Source organism: Heloderma suspectum, chromosome 2 (genome assembly GCF_057233095.1).
Source record: "Heloderma suspectum isolate Gila_16-S chromosome 2, 16-S_ref, whole genome shotgun sequence".
In the NCBI taxonomy this organism is placed as follows: Eukaryota; Metazoa; Chordata; class Lepidosauria; order Squamata; family Helodermatidae; genus Heloderma; species Heloderma suspectum.
The window spans coordinates 254,212,575-254,231,594 of record NC_139459.1 but is presented as its reverse complement, the minus strand read 5'-3'; the positions used below and the strand labels follow the sequence as shown (position 1 = coordinate 254,231,594).

At 42.9% G+C, this 19,020-nt stretch overlaps 1 protein-coding gene across 6 annotated transcripts in view; it reads left to right on the top strand.

Moving 5' to 3' along the window:
- The window catches only part of ARHGAP26 (Rho GTPase activating protein 26), a 363,812-nt gene that overhangs the window by 134,531 nt on the left and 210,261 nt on the right, over positions 1 to 19,020 (top strand). For all 6 annotated transcript variants that reach the window (XR_014788384.1, XM_084838781.1, XM_084838783.1 and 3 more), the window contains exon 11: positions 6,021 to 6,099. Coding sequence is in view for 5 of the 6 variants with exons in the window: in XM_084838781.1 (XP_084694907.1) it covers positions 6,021 to 6,099 (79 nt within the window). In the remaining variant the exon portion in view is untranslated. The remainder of the gene's footprint in view (positions 1 to 6,020; positions 6,100 to 19,020) is intronic.

Here is a 19,020-nt window from a genome sequence, read left to right as displayed (position 1 = left end):
GAAAATTAGCTTTTTGTGCCCACCATGGCAGCCATTTTGTGAATGGGCAAGCCCCACCCTCATGGCAGCCATTTTGTGATAGTGCCCAGCCATTTTTGTGAAATGTATCCATCCACCCAAAAAGGTTGGGGACTCCTGTTTTAGGAAGTATTTTTACTTCTTTATTGTGAAGAACATGTAGAAACAGAGGCACAGATCCCGAATATAACCTAGCTTGCATTTTAATATTCATAATTTCTCTCCCACTACCTTTCTCATGAACTTCAGCTTCTATAGCTGCCATTACCTGTGCACACAGGACAGGTGCCAACATCTGGGTAATCATCATCCCTTAACCAAGATTGGGAATAGGCCACATTATCACACTTCGTTCTTCCCATGCGTGAATCCCTCCTCCCACTTCCTAACTGTCCTTAATTGTGGGTCATTTATTATATGAGTTCCAACTTTAACCTAACTCAGATGTGCTCCTGGGTGGCCATCCACCCCTCAAGTGCTGAAGATTTATGCCCTCACAAATCCCCATGTGCTTTTTTCAATTTACAATTGAACCCTTAACTATAGCAGAGATCTTCACTTTTAAAGCTTGAAGGAGCCCTTTCATTCCAGTAACACCTGCCTTGAGTTGCCTTTCAGCGACTGATGACTCTGCGAAGTTTGGGATGCTGACCTAGCTAGTGGCACTTATTTTGCCCCACAAAATTGCAGGATTAAATGCAGGGGCGGGGCGTATGTGTGTGCTGACTAGAAGATTCCATTCACACCCTGAATTGGAAAACAGCCTGATTCAGCTTGGAGAGATTTGGGGACCGCCCACTTCCACTCTGATCCAGATCCAAATCTCAATTCAGAAATCTTCATGCTTCCCATATCATTGGAAATTAGTGAATGGCTATCACTTTTGCTCTCTTTGTCAGAATTGGATGCAATTTGCAGGCCTTGTAGCCCCTTATGAGTGGATTATACCTACCAAATATGAGAGAAATAGATGCAGGGCTTTTTATGCTACACAACTTAAAATCTTGATTTTTTTTTTAAAGGGAACTGCTGATAACTTTTTAATTTCTCAGCAGAATTAGGTGAAAATTGAAGGGATTGTTGCCCCTTCTGAGATAATCAAACTTGCCCTGTTTTGAATGAATAGGTGCAGGGATCTTTGTGCAAGAGCAGCCTTTACAGTTTGGGAGTTTCCAAAAGAGGATGTGCTTATCCCCCTATGTTTTTGTTGGCAATTGTTATGCAGTTGACATACATCGTAGAAGTAGGTCTAGTTAAGAAACCTGCAGAATTTCAGAAGGATAGGTGCAGTGTTTTCTGTGGAAGCAGAATGTTCAAATTGGGATTGGGAGGGATTCATTTCCCTTTACCCCTCTCCACTTTTTTTGAGGGGGGGGGGATTTGTATGAAAATGGCATATGTCAGAGAGATGTCCCTAGGCAGGAAACCAACCAAATTTCAGAATTATAGGGTGTTATGGTGAATGAAAAGCTGTTTAATACTTGTTTGTTTTCTGCTCAATCGCTACCAAAGTCACAGAAAGTGCAATAGGGCAGGGGTGAATGATGGATGTAGAGCATACAGTGGCAGAGGCAGAAGCACTTGAACATCCAGCATTTTCCAAGCAAGCACCTAGTGCTACACCCTCCCAGGTCCACAGATTCCACCAAATCTCTTTTAACCTTCCTGCTCCTGGGAGAGAAAACCAGCGAAGTACACTGAACACTGGCTCAATGCAGTGATATATTATTTCAAACTCTTTGCCTCCCAAGCACTGGGGTTGGAGAGCCTGGGTAAAACCATTCACTGTGATTAGATGCTAGAGCTGCCAGTCACAAATGTACACCACCTCCTCTCCCCACCCTTACATGGAGAGCTTGGGGAGAACTGTATCATTTTTTGGAGAGATTCGGTCTCTGTGTCCCTCTGAATCTTGAGTCTTCAGGAGTCTTCCGATTCATATTCGGTTTGTTTCAGAGGAGTCCCACTTTGATTTGGACATCTCATGAATCTGTTCGAATTAGCCTGCTTCAGTTCAAGATTATGCTGAATCTGATGCACACCCCTAGTGAGAAGCCTATAGGAGGCCTGGAGTGGGGGAAAGTTACTGAGCTGTACAAAATATACAAATTGGGCAATGGTGTATTGAAATGTTGAGAAAACAGTAGGAGCCTACGAACAGTAATGTTACTAGACCTCTGAACTGGCCATGCAGATTATTATAATGACTACAATTTTTCTCCCATTCTACCTTCAGCACTTCAGCTTTGTTATATATTCATTTTCCTCTCTTGGATGAGCTCTGTGCTGGTCAAATGTAATACAGCCTGTACTTGTTCTTTTGCTGTGTCACATTTCCAGTGACCTTTATAGACGAATGAAATCTTGAAATTATCATGTTATGGCTAATGCCATGTAAACTTAAGCTGCATTCTCCCCACCCCACACCCCAGACACTTGTGTTCTAGAGATGTACAAGTGGCAATTCCCAACTGGTGGTTCATTCCCTGTGCGTGGGATGCTAGAGGTTTGTAGGTGAGCTGTCAGCGCAGCAATGAGTGGTAAATATAATGCAGCGTGAAGTCTTCATGGGTGATAGGGAAAGGACACACTGAGTCCAGAGCTAAAAATAAAATTGGTGGAATATCTTGGTAGCTAGCGAAGAAACGGCGGGTTTAAAGTCTGCCTTACCCCACAGCATAGGGAGAACATTTTGATCTTTAGAATGACCCTAAATGTCCTCTGTTCATTTCTGCTACTGCAATGGAACAAATCTTTTCTGGTATTCAGATTTTGCAGCTGGTATTGAAAGAATAAATAGCTAGGTTTTGTTCTTTTGCCCTCTCTTCTCCCTGTTAAAGAGGTTAGATGCAGCTTGTCGACTTATTCATAAGCTATTTTCATTTTGAAACATGGGAGTACAACAAAGGTTGGGTCAGGGTGCTGCTTCTTTCTAGGAACTGGTAGTTCCAGTTGCTTGCACTATACGGACCAGAAGGAGGAGAGAGAGGCAATATTTGTGAAGACATAAACTAGTGCACCTCCTTTTCTGGGCATGACAAAATTACACGGGAAGTAGACCTCTGGCTAATCCATCTTCCTAAGATTCAGTGATTGTTTTTAAGGCATCTGGAAGGTCGCATGCTCCCCATCCCTGTTTAAGGGTTTCTTCTGCAAGGCTTTCAAAAACTGAACAGATAGCACAACTAGGCTTTAAAATACGTTGCCTTGTTCATAAAACTGGTTTAATACCCACTTGCAAGAAGTACAGCCATATGGGAAATGCTTTTCAAACAGATGGGGAAGATTGCTGTCTCTTTTGGCAGGTCTTGTGAGATTTTCTAAGAACATAATCACAGGCTTTGAAAAAATCACTGTGGTTGTCAGGCTCACCTATCTGATCGTACTGTTTTTTACTATTGATTTGTCCTACTGATACTGGCATGCATGCTGTTAGTACTAGGTATTTTGCCTGGTAAAATGTGCCTGTTAATGATATTCCCAATCTATGTTTGATTCTCTTAAATTCCTTTGTAGATAGTACAAATGAAAATAAAATATGGATTGAAAGGTAAACATGATCACTGATTGGCCATGCTCCTTCAGATTCTTTAATTTTTTAGATATTTATCATTAAACCAAAACCAATTAAATTGTTCTGCTGACAGAACTACTTTAGTCAGCAGAACTGGGAGGGGATGTTTCCCCCTCCCCCCTGCTGCCCCTTGTGCGCTCTCAAAATCTGCTCTGGAGGGTTGGGGGAATCCTCTGGAACAGATTGGGTGTGTGTGTGTGCGCACAGTGGCGAAGGAGAATGCCCTACCACACAAGTAGAAGGAAGTTCGCTTGTGTGACATTGTCCCCATTATTATTACATTATATTATTACTGTTATGTTACGGTACATTATTATTGCCTTATCTGTGTTTAGCATTAGATAAAAACAGCTTCTTCTGGTTTAGACATTCAGCTGAGATTTGCCTTACTTTAATTTAAGAACATAAGAAGAGCCCTGCTGGATCAGAATGAAGGCCTATTTAGCCTAGCATCCTGTTTCCTACAATGGCCAACTAGATGTCTTTGAGAAGTCCAGAAGTAGGACATGAAGGCACTCTACCACTGTTGTTCCTTATCACCTGGTATTCAGAGGCTATGGTGTATAGCCTTCATGACGAGTAGCTAGCCATTGATAGTTTATCCTCCATTAATTTATCTAATCCACTTCTAAAGCCACCTAATTTATTTGGCAAAACTGTGAGTGTTATGATCTTATCAAATTAAGACAAAGTTGTTATTTCTAGAGAGGGATTTTTCCACTGGCGGCAGGGATGGGGCATTTTGAGTTGTTTAATTTTCAGTACAATATTCCAAATAGGCTGAAGTTTAAAGGGCATTCTCTAGATATTTTTCCAGAATGCCAATCCTCTTAAGTATCAAGTGATTCACTGCACAAAGAGATTAACAAAAATAACACACAATATGTCTAGATTATTTGGGTCTACATGTGGTGCAAGTCAGAACAGCATGTGCTCTTTCCTGGGTAAATTGTGTGAGCTGCTTTGTGTACATAATTATTATTCTCTTGCCATCTGATTGGCCTTTTCTAATATCACAGGATTTGAATTTAGAATTCTTAAACTCCTTCTCCATTGCTTCTTTATTATTTGCAGCCTGGGGAAGAGATCGAATGTCAATTTCTGTGATATATGTTATTTTTCTGCTGACAACCAGAGGCATTACTCATGTCATCAGTCTTCAGAGTTGGCTTCATTGCAGCTTTTCAATTTAGGTGTTTGTTCAGGCATTTTTCGATACTGATGTCACAGATTCTTGCAGTCTTTGGCGTTATCAGTCATTTGTTCGCAGTAGACAGCATGGAATCTGCTGATGAATTTCCAAGAGAAATAGAAGTTTATAAACTTTGTGACCAAATATAGGTTTACGAACCATGTGACCTTTCATGAGAAATAGAGGTTCATGAATCATGTGACCATTCACCCTTTTTGAGATCTGACAGCATGAACGACTGACACACTGGATTGTTGATTATCCTATTTCTGGAAAAAGAGGGGGGTGTCATAATTTTCTCTTGGGGAGCTTTTGAAGTTGGGATAGAAATAGTGTTTGTGTGTGTGTGTGTGTGTTTTAAAATACATTTTCATTTAATAAAATAAAAAACAGAGAAACATATATAAAAAGAAGGGGGAAACACAGAGTATATTTTTTTATTTGATCAATTATGCCATATCTAAAAAAATCTCTAAATGAAAATATATAAAAGTACATAAGAACATAAGAAGAGTCTTGCTGGATCAGACCAAAGTCCTATCTATTCCAGCCTCCTGTTTCCTGCAGTGGCCAACTAGTTGGGAAACCTGCAAGTTAGACATGAGGGTAATAGGAGTTGTAGACCAAAATATCTGGAGGGCCACAGGTTTCCCACCCCTGCTATAGTCATAGGAACTGCTGCTATATCCAGAATTGCCCAGTTTACATATTTGCGTTTGTCCGTGTAAATGCATCCCTAGGGATGGTCAGGACAGTGTTTAATATATGCGCTGCATGACAGTTGGGACTTCTGGGTTGTAAAGGAAAATATTTCCCTAATCAGACTGCAACAGAAAGCCAAAGTCCACCAATTTCAATCTGTGAGAGTTTCCCGTTTGTCCATTTGTGAAGTTTAGGCTGTACATTTGAGTACAATGGTTTGCCAAAGCGCATTCGTTTTTATTTGGATGTACCTTCATGCACATTTTTGAAGTCTGACCTATATTGCTTGGAGCGTTTGCTTTACCACAGACACCTAAGTCAATAAGGGAAAAAATAGACAATGACATCCCAGGTTGGCCCCATATTTTTTCATGGAAAGTGGCATCTTTCCCCAGTTGATCTCAAGCCTGAGTTTGGACCATGGAAGCATCCATTGCAGCAGTTTTTGCTGAATCTGCCTGCTTTCCCCTCTGCTTTTGCAGTTTCATCTTTTCAGGTCCATTATTCACAGCATCATTCCATTAATCTCTGCAGGCCTGGAGTGATCACAATGCAGGCGCTTTCTGAAGAAGATCGAAGGCTGTGGATGGAGGCAATGGATGGCCGGGAACCGGTAAGCAAGGATGTTTATGAATAGGTTATGAATAGGTACTGAGTTAAAAATCAAAAGGCTCTTGCTGTGGCCTGGGTAAAGCTGCATGTGTCTTGCTGAGCATGCTGTGGCAGCTCTGCGGTGCTGGCGAAAGAATCCCTTTTAATCCCTTGGTTAAATATTTGAGGCCATCTTCTGTGCTAGGATAGCAAGAAAGCTCTTGCTATCAGTGCTCCTATGGAAATGCAGAACATAACAGGCTAGTTTAAATGTTGGCTTAGTAGTGCTCTCTAAATAGAGAGAGAAAAACGAAGGAAATTCCAATATGGCATGCAGTTTTCAAAACTTTCTTAAATCTGCTGAGTTGTTGCTGTTGTTGTTGAGTCGTTCAGTCGTGTCCAACTCTTCATGACCCCATGGACCATAGCACACCAGGCCTTCCTGTCCTCCGCTCTCTCCTGGAGTGTGCTCTGGTTCATATTCATTGCATCGGTGATGCTATCTAGCCATCTCATCCTCTGCTGTCCCCTTCTCCTTTTGCCTTCCATCTTTTCCAGCATCAGGGTCTTTGCTGAGTTGGTAGCTACTTGCAAACAGGCGGTTCTGTATTAAATGTTAAAACCTAGTGTTGGAGTCTCCAACTTGGGCAGCAATGTGCCTGCAGACACCTTTTTTGCACCCACCAAGCTTCCTTCCCCTCCTTATTCTTATTTTATTTCTTACGTTTTTTTTAGAAAATAAATAATGTTTTTAAACAGGGAGGCTGGCACGCTGCAAAGTGAAATGTCGCCAACCAGCATCATCTCTATTTGGATTCATAAGGGTGATTTTGTGTTTTGGAACTCAGAATGCACCTCTGCCTTGGACTTAGATTCTTAGGCTTTTCTTTTCTTTTAATCTCACGAGTTTGCCTCCTGGGAAATGAATGTTTTTGTGATGAGCCATGCTCACCATGGCAACCATTTTACAGCCGTTTTGTGAGAGTGCCCACAACATGTTCAGAATTCCAGGGGTACTCTTGATCTAATGGTTGGGTACTCTTGACCTAATGACCTAATGTCTCCTATATTATAAGCCAATGAACAGTATCCAGTGTGAGTGACACCACTGCTAACATAAACTACGTTGCACTCTATTGCAATAGCAATAATGCTTGCTGGTGACAAGTCTTCTGGGGAAACCTGCCAGCAAGAGCTATTGGCAGAATGAGTGTAAGGGCTCAAGCATTAACTGCGGCCTCATCCATTCAGTGGATTGTTGTATCATCACTACATCTTCTTTCTGTCAATGTGTGGCTTTCTTCACCCATGTCAATAAAAATGGGCAGTCCTGGGAGGCGGAGGGAGAAATGGATGTGTGCTGTTGTGCTGTGTCCCTGCCTTCCTTCGAAACCTGCATCTTCCTTGAAGCCTTTTCATGGCCAGAGGAGGAATTATTGCCCTTAAACTTTCTAATGTCTCTGAGTAAGTTTTTGGTTTTCACAAGCAACCTGACCCATCACTCTTAGCCATAAGCTATCTCTCTTGCTATCATTTCAAACTTCTGGATGTTTCTGTGGTTGCTCCTGAACTGTCCTCGATAAGTACCTCTTTATACTGCTTAGATGAGTAGAACAGCTGTGCCCAATTTGGGGCCTATTTGCAGGCCCCAAATTGGGCATAGCTGCTCTCCTCTGCGATTTACAGCATGTGAATATGTGGACAGAGTATTCGGGCATTATATATATATATATATATATATATAAAATATCTGCCAATAACATGTCTTACCAAGTGTTTCTTGTCAATCACCAGATGATTAAAATAATGTTTAAAAATATTTTTTAAACAAAAAATGTGGCTGTGTTGCTGCTTTGATCTCTTGTAGTTTCCAGAAATGTGTTAATGCCATGACCCTCAGCATTTAAAATGTTTAGAGTTGCCTGGAAATAGTGATAGGGCAAAAAAGGCGTGTTTTTTCCTTCTTAAAATGCCTTATTTCATGATTTTGGGTTCCCACCCCAAATATTGCAGGATAAGATTCAGACCCCTCTGGAAGCGCAGCAGATTTTATATAAGAACTTTGGTTATACTGGGCGGACTAAAATACAATTAATTTAAAAAGTCAGTTTTGGGCTCTTTGGGCAAGGAGAATGTTTGGACTCCTTGCTATGACTATTCCCTTTCTTAAATTTAGTTTGGTGAAGAAAGTGGCAAGAGGACTCCAGAGCTCCAACAAAGTCTCACCATTTAAGCTCTAGGTGTTGCCTCAAGTATGAGCAGCATCAGCCAGTTTTGCTGGCAGCCGTGGGTTCTGCGCTGGTATGAACACTCATGACAGCATCCGGGATGTCAGGAACCAGAGAAATGCATTTCCCATGTCTAACAGCATCTCTAAACACTGTACGTGCTTGTGGCAGCATGAAAGGCCTAAGAAATGCCTTACTGTAAAACACATCATGACCCTTTCCTGTTGTCAGATCCTTGTATCTATGGGGGAAGAGGGTGGTAGGGAGGGCTCAAATCTTTGGCACATCTGTTTTAGGGCCAAGCTTATTTTGGCGGACATCTGAAGTACTTTGGCAAAATAATCAAGGATCCTTATATGGATTTGTGGTGCAGCCTTGAGGGAGGGCCCCTTCATGGATCACTGCCTTGTTGTGGCGAAGGGGCTTGCATAACTCAGTGAAGCCATAAGCTATGCCGTGCAGGGCCACCCAAGACGGACAGGTCATGGCAGAGAGTTCTGACAAAATGTGGTCCACTGGAGAAGGAAATGGCAACCCACTCCAGTATTCTTGCCAAGAAAACCCCATGGAACATATCACAAAGCTAAAAGATATGACGCCGGAAGATGAGCCCCTCAGGTCGGAAGGTGTCCAATATACTCCTGGGAAAGAGCAGAGGGTATTTCCAAGTAGCGCCAGAAAGAGTGAAGTGGCTGGGCCAAAGCCAAAAGGACACACAGCTGTGGATGTGTCTGGTGGTGAAAAGAAAATCCGATGCTGTAAAGAATAATATTGTTTAGGAATCTGGAATGTCAGATCAATGAATCAAGGTAAGCTGGAGGTGGTCAAACATGAGATGGCAAGATTGAAAATTGACATCTTGGGAATCAGCGAACTAAAATGGACAAGCATGGGCGAATTTAATTCAGGTGACCATTATATCTACTACTGTAAGAATCCCTTAGAAGAAATGGAGTAGCACTCATAGTCAATAAAAAGGTGGGGAAAGCAGTACTGGGATACAATCTCAAAAAACAATAGAATGATCTCAGTACGAATCCAAGGCAAACCATTGAACATCACAGTAATTCAAGTCTATGCCCCAACCACTGAGGCCGAAGAAGCTGAGGTTGATCGGTTCTATGAAGACTTACAACACCTTCTAGAACTAACACCAAAAAAAGATGTCCTCTTTATCATAGGGGATTGGAATGCCAAAATAGGAAGTCAAGAAATCACCGGGATAACAGGCAAGCATGGCCTTGGTGTACAAAATGAAGCAGGACAAAGGCTAATAGAGTTTTGCCAAGAGAACACGCTGATCATAGCAAACACTCTTTTCCAACAGTGCAAGAGGCAACTCTACACATGGACATCACCAGATGGTCAATATCGAAATCAGATTGATTATGTCCTTTGCAGCCAAAGATGGAGAAGCTCTATACAGTCAGTAAAAACAAGACGAGCTGACTGTGGCTCAGATCATGAGCTTCTTGTTGCAAAATTTCGGCTTAAATTGAAGAACGTAGGGAAAACCACTAACCCATTCAGGTATGACCTAAATCATATCCCTAATGAATATACAGTGGAGGTGAGGAATAGATTTACGGGATTAGACCTGATAGACCGAGTGCCTGAGGAACTATGGACGGAGGTCCGTAACATTGTTCAGGAGGCAGCAACTCAATCCATCCCAAAGAAAAAGAAATGCAAGAAAGCCAAGTGGCTGTCTGAGGAGGCTTTACAAGTAGCTGAGGAAAGAAGGGAAGCGAAAAGCAAGGGAGAAAGGGGAAGATATATCCAACTGAATGCAGCATTCCAGAGAATAGCAAGGAGTGACAAGAAGCCCTTCTTAAATGAACAATGCAAAGAAATCGAGGAAAACAATAGAATGGGAAAGACTAGAGATCTTTTTAAGAAAATCGGAGATCTCAAGCGAACGTTTTGTGCAAAGATGGGCATGATAAACAACAAAGAAGGCACGGACCTAACAGAAGCAGATGAGATTAAGAAGAGGTGGAAAGAATACACAGAAGAACTATACAGGAAAGATCTTAACGTCCATGATAGACATGATAGTGCAGTCACTGAACTTGAGCCGGACATCCTAGAGAGTGAAGTCAAGTGGGCCTTAGGAAGCATTACTAACAACAAAGCTGGTGGAGATGACAGTATTCCAGCAGAGCTATTTAAAATCCTACAAGATGATGCTGTTAAAGTGCTGCACTCAATATGCCAACAAATTTGGAACACTCAGCAGTGGCCACAAGATTGGAAAAGGTCAGTTTACATTCCAATTCCAAACAAGAGCAATGCCAAAGAGTGTTTGGCTAAAATCATGGCATCTGGCCCCATCACTTCCTGGCATATAGAAAGGGAAGAAATGGAAGCAGTGACAGATTTTATTTTCTTGGGCTCCATGATCACCGCAGACGGTGACTGTAGCCATGAAATTAAAAGACGCTTGCTCCTTGGGAGGATAGCTATGGCAAACCTAGGCAGCATAGTAAGAAGCAGAGACATCACCTTGCTGGCAAAGGTCCGTCTAATCAAAGCTGTGGTTTTCCCAGTAGTTATGTATGGCTGTGTGAGCTGGACTATAAGGAAGGCTGAGCGCCAAAGAATTGATGCTCTTACGAGTCCCCTGGAGTGCAAGGAGGTCAAATCAGTCCATCCTAAAGGAAATCAACCCTGAGTGCTCATTGGAAGGACAGATACTGAAACTGAAGCTCCAATATTTTGGCCACCTAATGCGAAGAGAAAACTCACTGGAAAAGACCCTGATGCAGGGAAAGATGGAAGGCAAAAGGAGAAGGGGACCACAGAGGATGAGATGGCTAGATAGCATCAGCGATGCAATGAATATGAACTTGAGCACACTCCGGGAGAGAGTGGAGGACAGGAAGGCCTGGCGTGCTATGGTCCATGGGGTCACGAAGAGTCGGACATGACTTAACAACTGAACAACAACAACTTGAGGGAGGGACAATCCCTTCACTACTGAGAAGTAAAGGCAGAGAAACAGGTAAATGGTAAAGAGCTCTGAAGGTCTATTTACTTTCCAGTGAAAGCCCTTTCCAAAAATTAGCTTGAGTTCTAAGTGTTGAACACTCAGGGCAAACTCCCTTGATTTCTTCCCCCTGATCATGCGTAAAAGAAAAGTTAGAGATTAAGTTCTTGGAATGTCAAATTTTGTGCTTGATCAGATTTTTCACTTATATGATCAGTGGTGAAGTTGTAAATTTTGAAGTGGAGGTGCTCATCACGAGAATCCTCATAGCCAGGCCCCCAAGGATAGTCCAAACATTCAGGCAGCTGTATTAATCCATATCAACAAACCACTACTAGCAGTTTTCATCTCCACCAGAAGCAGGTATTTTGTTAAGTGAAAGGGTTTTAATTGGGGAGGGAAAATTCATTCCCACCCAGCTACTGTGAGCACTGCAGCTAAGCTCAGAGGGAACAACAAATTCTGAGCGGGGAGGTGGCAAATGACGTCAGTGTCCCTGTTAATCAAAAAGTGCGGGCGCTGTGTCCCTGCTGTGACCCTGTGCCCAGTATACCACTCTGTATGATAGACTTGCAGAATGCATACAGCCTTGATAGCAAACTATTTAATGTGTCCGACTGCTATAGTAGAACAAGAAGCTTTGAAGATATGAATGACTATCAGAGGTGCATTGCCTAGCATATGTTGTTCTTAGAGAGAGCCTCCCACACAAGCAGCTGGCACTTTGCTCAGAGAAGCTTTCAGCAAAATTGCAGGCAGAAAACATTAGTGTCGAGCGAACAAATTCACACTTTTAATTTTTAAAGCCCATGATTGCTTTTCAAAGCAGAATCAAACCTCTCTCTGCAGGATGTTGGCCATTATGCTGACTATGCAAAAAGCACTATCATATGAATGTCATAAATGTTTAAGGTTCTAATTTGTGTAGAAAAAGTGAATAGGAAAATGTTTTTTTCTCTCCTCTTTATCATGCAAAGTAAACTTGCTTCAATGCAAGTGCATTGGCATAATCAACCAGATGTTCTGACACAATCCAAGAAATGTTGCATGTCTCCAGCATCAAGTTAATCTGCATGACTAATTCCATTGTGATGATAGGAATATAAAGGTTTATACTTGTAACATATGACAGTGTATAAGCAGGGCTGGCCCAAGACATTTTGCTGCCTGAGGAAGAACACAAATGCCCCCCACCCCAGTCAAGGGGCGTATAATACAATAACAGAATTAAAACAGTGTTAAACCCAAAAAGACTGGAGTTAAAACCTTCAATCTCGGATTAAAAACCATTACATACCAGGCTGAATTAAAATGCTTTTTCCACCTATCTAAAAGTCATCAGGGATGGGGTTAGTCTAACCTCCCTTGGGAGGGAGCTCCATAACGAGGGTGTTGCCACAGAAAGGCCCTGTCCTACTTTACAAACAATCGAATCTCATTTGGTGGTAGGACATACTGCAGGGCCTTGGGGAAGTAACTATAGTACAGTGGTTGAATCATGTCAATTGAGTAGAAATGCCCTGACTGATTCTGGCAAATGCATTGGAAGTCCTGATCAATTTACCTGGACAGCTGTTTGTAAAGGAGACGGCTTAATAGTGAGTGGTATCTGATAGTGACTGAAGGACGTGGTGCTAAATGGCACTTTTCTTGTTGTGGGTAGGGAGAGAGGGAAGTACCGCCATCTGTCTTCCATGCAAAGGAAGAGAGGAAAGGAAGGCTTAGTGCAGTTCATGCTCATAGCAACACACTGTGGTTGGTTGTTATGTCTGAACCATGCCACTTTGGCTCATTGCAATCTCTTTAAGTCAACTGAAAATAACCTCTTAGCCTAGTGATCAACTGCACATTAAGGCCAGGGAAGTGTTCTCTGTTTTGTGAAAACCATGAAAGGGATTCCATCTATTTGATAACCTCTCAGAGCCAGAGTGTGAGCATTTTCCTAGAGGCACTCTAAGACTCCTTTGTTTCAGGTTGGCACAACTGAGATTAAATCTCTATGGGATGGGTTTCATACGTTATGCATTTTAATACTTAAGCATACTGTTGACTCTATAGTTCATATATGACCTGTTTTATACTTACAGTTATCTGTCCCAATCTTCTGGATTGGGCTGGAAAAATTCAAACAAAGATGGGTTGGATCCAGCAAAATTCTTCCTGTTTGGTCAGCAGGAAGCTTTTGATCCAGCAGAGCTTTCCCACTGGCTGAACAGGACAGGAGGTGATATTCACGGATCCCCTCCTCCCCTTGCAGTCCCCCGTGTCTGTCCCCCCTGCCCTAATCTACTCTGGAGGGCTGGGGGACCCTCTGGAACAATAGGGTAGGTGGCAGAGAAAGGGAGGAATTGGCGAAAATTGCCTCACCCCTCCCTTTTCCACCAGTGGGAGCATCTTAGCATAACTCTCTTGAGGATGCTTTCAAAGGTGGAATAAAAACTCTGGATCCAAACCTGTGTAAGGAAGAGCTGCTTCGCATATGATGCCTGAAAAATTGGTGCTGTGGACGCATGCCACAGGAAGCTACGGCCTCAAGAGCTCCCTACAACATTTGCCCGTGATGCATAAATGTTTGGAACACAAACATGATAACGTTGCTACCGTGTTCAGGCTCAATACATGCTGAAAATGAAGCATACCCTGCCTTAATTGATTGGTCCAGTAAAATAAATTCTTTCTACGTATTCTGTGAGAACACTCCAGCTGCAAATGCCCTCACCTGTTGGGTTTTTTTGGGGGGAAAGGAAAGAAGCCTGATGCAAACAGCCGTAGACAGCTGAAACAAGACTTTTGAGCTGAGCGCAAAATGGAGGCAGGGAGTACAGATTGCTTGCCATGACTGCCATGTGGGCTTTTATCCACTAGATGGAGAAGTGAGACTTGCTGGCTCCTTACGTTGATGTGTTGTCTTGAGAGAACTCTGGGGCTGGGCAGAATTCAGCAGCTTTATATGTATTTTTTAAAGTCTTCTCCCCTAATTTTTAGCAGTTTATTGGTTTTAAAATGGGATGGGAGGAAAACATAGGGGTCAAATTGGGTAGCCCACCTGTTCTTTGTTTACATTTTTGATGTGGTTTTGATGATGGTTTTAGAAACTGAATTTCTAAAAGAATGCCATGTACTGATCAGTACATTTCCTTCAGCGTCCTTCATGGCAGTGCTCTTTCAATGCCAATTTGGTATTGCTAATCCACCCTGCAGGACACAGTGGAGTCCTCTGCCTTCTCTGGCCCCAGGAATTTTTACCGAGACTTCTGTAGAAATGCACTGCTTGCATTACTCGCACTCCCCCGCCCCATGGATTTTCCCCTCTGAGTAATGCCTGAACAGTGATGGATAAGAGCAGACTGCTTGTGTGCACATCTGTCAAACCATCTCTCTATGGCATGTTTCCTCTGTTGCAAGCTAGACCTCTTCAGCGTTGAAAATCCCTTCTGTCGTTATTGGAGCTTCGAGCTTTCACTCTAGCTCTTACTGCCCTGCTGTTACTCTCTGACAGTGCCACAGCGTTTGCTTACCATGTGTAGCACAGACCAAATACAAAACCATACCAAAGCTTGTTACAAAACTGCTGAACTCCTATAGAGGTGGGAGGAGGCTTTCACCCCTCTGCTCTCATCTTTTTAAGTATATCATAATGTTTGTCTTGCTTACTAAATAGGGAATTCTTTCTGAATATTTTCCCCCTTTCCTATCTTCCCTTTCTAATGAACAGCTCCCCCCAACCCCTGTCTTTCCAGTTCTTTTATGTCCCCTTTCTTCCCCACTCCCTCCTGCCAACCATATTCCTACCATATTCCAACCATTCCCTTGTTCAGCCTAGTCTTGTTTTAGTCTGCATAAGCTAAAATTTTGGCAGCATAAAGTTTGCTCGATGCTGATTTCTTTTGCCATGGAACCACCCCACATCTGCTTAAAAAGGCAGCAACGAGAACTTGTCTCTGTGGATGCAGTTGCTGCTGGGCTTGTATGTTTCCATGGTGATCTGTTTTCGCCATACTAATGACTCTCAACTCCTCTCCGATGTTTTTCTGGCTTTTTATGGCCTTGAACTATCTTTCTTTCATTTTGCTTTGACTGAACATAACAAATACGATTCTTTTAGCATGACCCCAACTTGCTGTGTGTGCGCGCATGTGCGTGTGTGTATAGAATGGGTCATACTTCAGGTTCCATTAAATAAATCTGGGCTGACATTTGGTCAATTTGTACAGGGAAGTACTTCATCATTCCCAGACCCCTGTGGCGTAAGCACAGTGTGTTGTGTGGGATTTAGCCCACAAAGTGGATTAGAAGTCCAGAGGCTGAAAGTGGGTGTAGAACAGTAGGTAATCTACGAGCCTTGGGAACAATTTGCAGGGACACTGAGGGTTCAGAAATAGGTTTCTGAATGCAAATAGCTGACTAAACATGCCCTTCTCCTCCCTGCCTCTTTCTCTCCTTAAGAACTATATGCATATAGTTATTCACCTGTCCTTCCTTTAATATGCCTGGTTATAAAAATCTGCTTTACCAATAAAGCTTAATGCACCTATAACATTGTCTGATTGGGTGCACTCTACAAGCCCATGTGCTGTTGCTCTTCCTTCTTCCTTCACTCTCAAACCTGGGCACTCCTTTCTTCACCCTCATTCCTTTTTGCCTGCAAATCCTGCCCCCTCCATTTCATTTTTCAGAGTGAAACATGGTTAATGTTATATCTGTACCAGTTTCCCTAATGATGATTAGATCAAATCACAAGTTCCCAATTCACTTTTAGCTAGGGATGTCACTAGTGTCTGACTGAGTCTGGGAGTCCAGCGGACTTCCCCATGCCTAGACCCTGCTTGCTGAGCCATGGGGCCCCTTTACGCCTCTCATGTTGCGGAGATGGCCCTGTATAGCAGCCATTGTGTGCAACATTAAATATACAAAACTTATGGAGCCCCCATCTTGCATAAAAATGGCAGCTCACAATGAGGAGTGGGCGGCTGCGGGGTGCTCCCAGACCGCTTACCGAGCCCTACAGGGTTCACGTGGACTGGCGAGCAGGGGCGGGCAGCAGCGGCAACTCAGCAAGTGCCCGCACTCAGCAGGCATGGAGGAGTCCATCCATTCCTCCTTTTAACCATGATGGAGGCAGCTGTGAAGGGGGGAGGAATATGTAAATCAGCAGGCTGCTCCTGATCTCCTAACCATGGTTAGTTGCTTGGGCAGTATTATGTCTGCATGGGGCTTACATAGAATGATCTCCAAAAAAAACACTGAAGTGGGGAAAATAGCCTTAATTATGTTTTATTTTCAAGCTGGGTTAAATGTCAGGTTGATAGAATGGAAAACTATTCTTTTCTGTCACAACACAAAGACTACTATTATACAACTACTATTGTATAATTCTTGTTTATTGTCACAATATTCCAGGATGGTGCTACATGAAAGTGAGCTTAATGCCTTAACCATATAAAGAGATGTATGCTGCCAAATTCTAGGTTTGCAGTTCTTGGCTTGTGCTTACCATTGTTTGCCTGATGAAGGGAGTAATCGTATGGCTGCTAGAAAGCAGCTAGATGGCGATAGGATATGCTGTTTTCTGGGAAATGACCTCGGAGCCCATGCTCCGAGGTCGATTCCCAGAAAACCAACTTCCCTCTACTTCTGCACTGCCTCGGAGGCAGTGCGGAACAGCCCCATCCTCCGCACTCGCAAGCGGAGTGCGGAGGGGCCGGAAAGGGGCGTGACTGGGGGCATTCTGGGGCAGGGAGAGCGTAGCTGCCTGTACAACACATCCAGTGTGTCATACAGCAGCCTCCTTCCCCGCTCTGTGCTCCTGCAGCTAGACAGCTGCAATCGGCTGTCTAGCTGAAAAAGCAGGGCAGGAGAAGCGCGGAGGGAACAAGCCCCTCCATGCTTTTCCTGCCCTGCTTTGGTTAGGTGGTTGCCTCCGAGTTTGGAGGCGGCCGGCTATCTAGATAGGACTGCGCCCTTAATATCATAGCAATCTGTAGTTTAAGAAAAACAGAAAAGGGAGAAGGGAATTGGTGCATGAAAGGGAGAGGAGGGAGTATGTGAATTTGTGGTATTTTATTGCAGCACATAGTTTGGGAGGACTGCTAACCTGATGTCTGAGCTGAGCCAGTGAATCTTTGACATAGTTGGGAAAACACATTTTTTTTGGTCTTATAATCATTAATTTTGATTACTTGGCAATTCTCGGATGTCTTATATTTTGAAAGTTCAATTGTATACTATACTGTTTCTTCATTTATATGATTGGAATCAAAGGTGGATTTCCTTGCCCCATAATTTTTTTTACTGACAATTCTTCCGGATTTCTCTCCCCACTCCCAATTTATGTTGCTTACTTGCAGCAAAATGCAAATAGACTTCATTTCTCAGTTTGACTCATTGCACATTTGGACTCACTTCAGTGCTTTAAATCTTAGCTTTGCTGAGAAATTAACTTACTCTGAAATAAAATAAAAATGAATGACAGTCAAGGATTTCCATTAGGAAATCTTTAGAACATGGCAGGTGAATGGCTTCATGCAACTGACATGATCTCTCAGCCTCTATGTGCTGACATGAAGAATGCCTACATGCGGGGTCTGAAGCATCTAATGGGGGTACAAGGTTCAGATGAGGCTCACAAATAAATCTGTCGTTGGTCATGAAAGTCACCTCACGTGTTCTCAATTGCTCTTGGTCACCTCACACAGAGTCTTGGTCACCAAAAGCCCACCATGACTGGCACACAAGATCACAGTGCCCATCATGAGCTTGCTGCCAGTTTGGACTTGTGTTGAACGAGGACAGTTGAGTATGTCATGCGTGAATAGTATTTTCCCATCTGTACTACGTGTGTGTGTGTGTATGGATGGATGGATGGATGGATAGATAGATAGATAGATAGATAGATGATTTCATGGCATTTGTCCAGCTCTCCCCTATGTAAATGGATTGCTGCATCATCTTAGGTTGCTACTCACAAATCTAAACGTAGGTTCATGGCAGAGTTTTCCTTATCCTTGGGCCTTAAAATCTCTTTCTCATAGTGCACTTTTTAATCTATTCCACTTGTTTTTCACTAGGCCTTTAAAAGGGAATAAAGAGGAAGTTGCTGGTTATTCTAGCTGCTTGAAAAATACATTTCAGCAGCCTGGCCACTGTGAGACATTGTCCTTTCTTGCGTGTCTGTTCTAAGGATGTCAGAGAAATCCATTTGGGGGGTGGGGTGGAATTTGACCAGTTTTCCTAGGCTTGGCCCCTGGGCTTAATTTCGGTTCCCACTGCAGTGCCCAAGTCAGTCTGCAGTGGGTCAGGCCAATTTGTAGATTTTCTGGGAATTTTGTGCATTTTGGGGGAAATTTCTGCAATTTGTGCAAATTTCTGAGCAAGTTGTGCAAATTATGGCTAAAGTTGTGCAAATTATGCGTATTACGGCCGAATTTGCACCAATTGCTCCATAATTTATGGAAATTGCTCCAAAATTTGTGCAAATTGCTGAACCTTCCCCCCAAAATGCGCAAAACAGATCCCGGAGTTTGGGAAGAGCCTGAAGCTTGGCTCGCAGATGCAAAGCGAGTGGTACATGCTGCAGAACTCTGTCAAGCCAAAAAAAAGAACTGGATTTCCCAGCAACGGACATCCCTAGTCTGTTCCAAAGATTATTGGATCTGCTGCAGTACCACTGAACCCATAGCACAGGTCCTCAAGAAGCCAAGTGGAATTGGATCAAGCACTGCAGTGT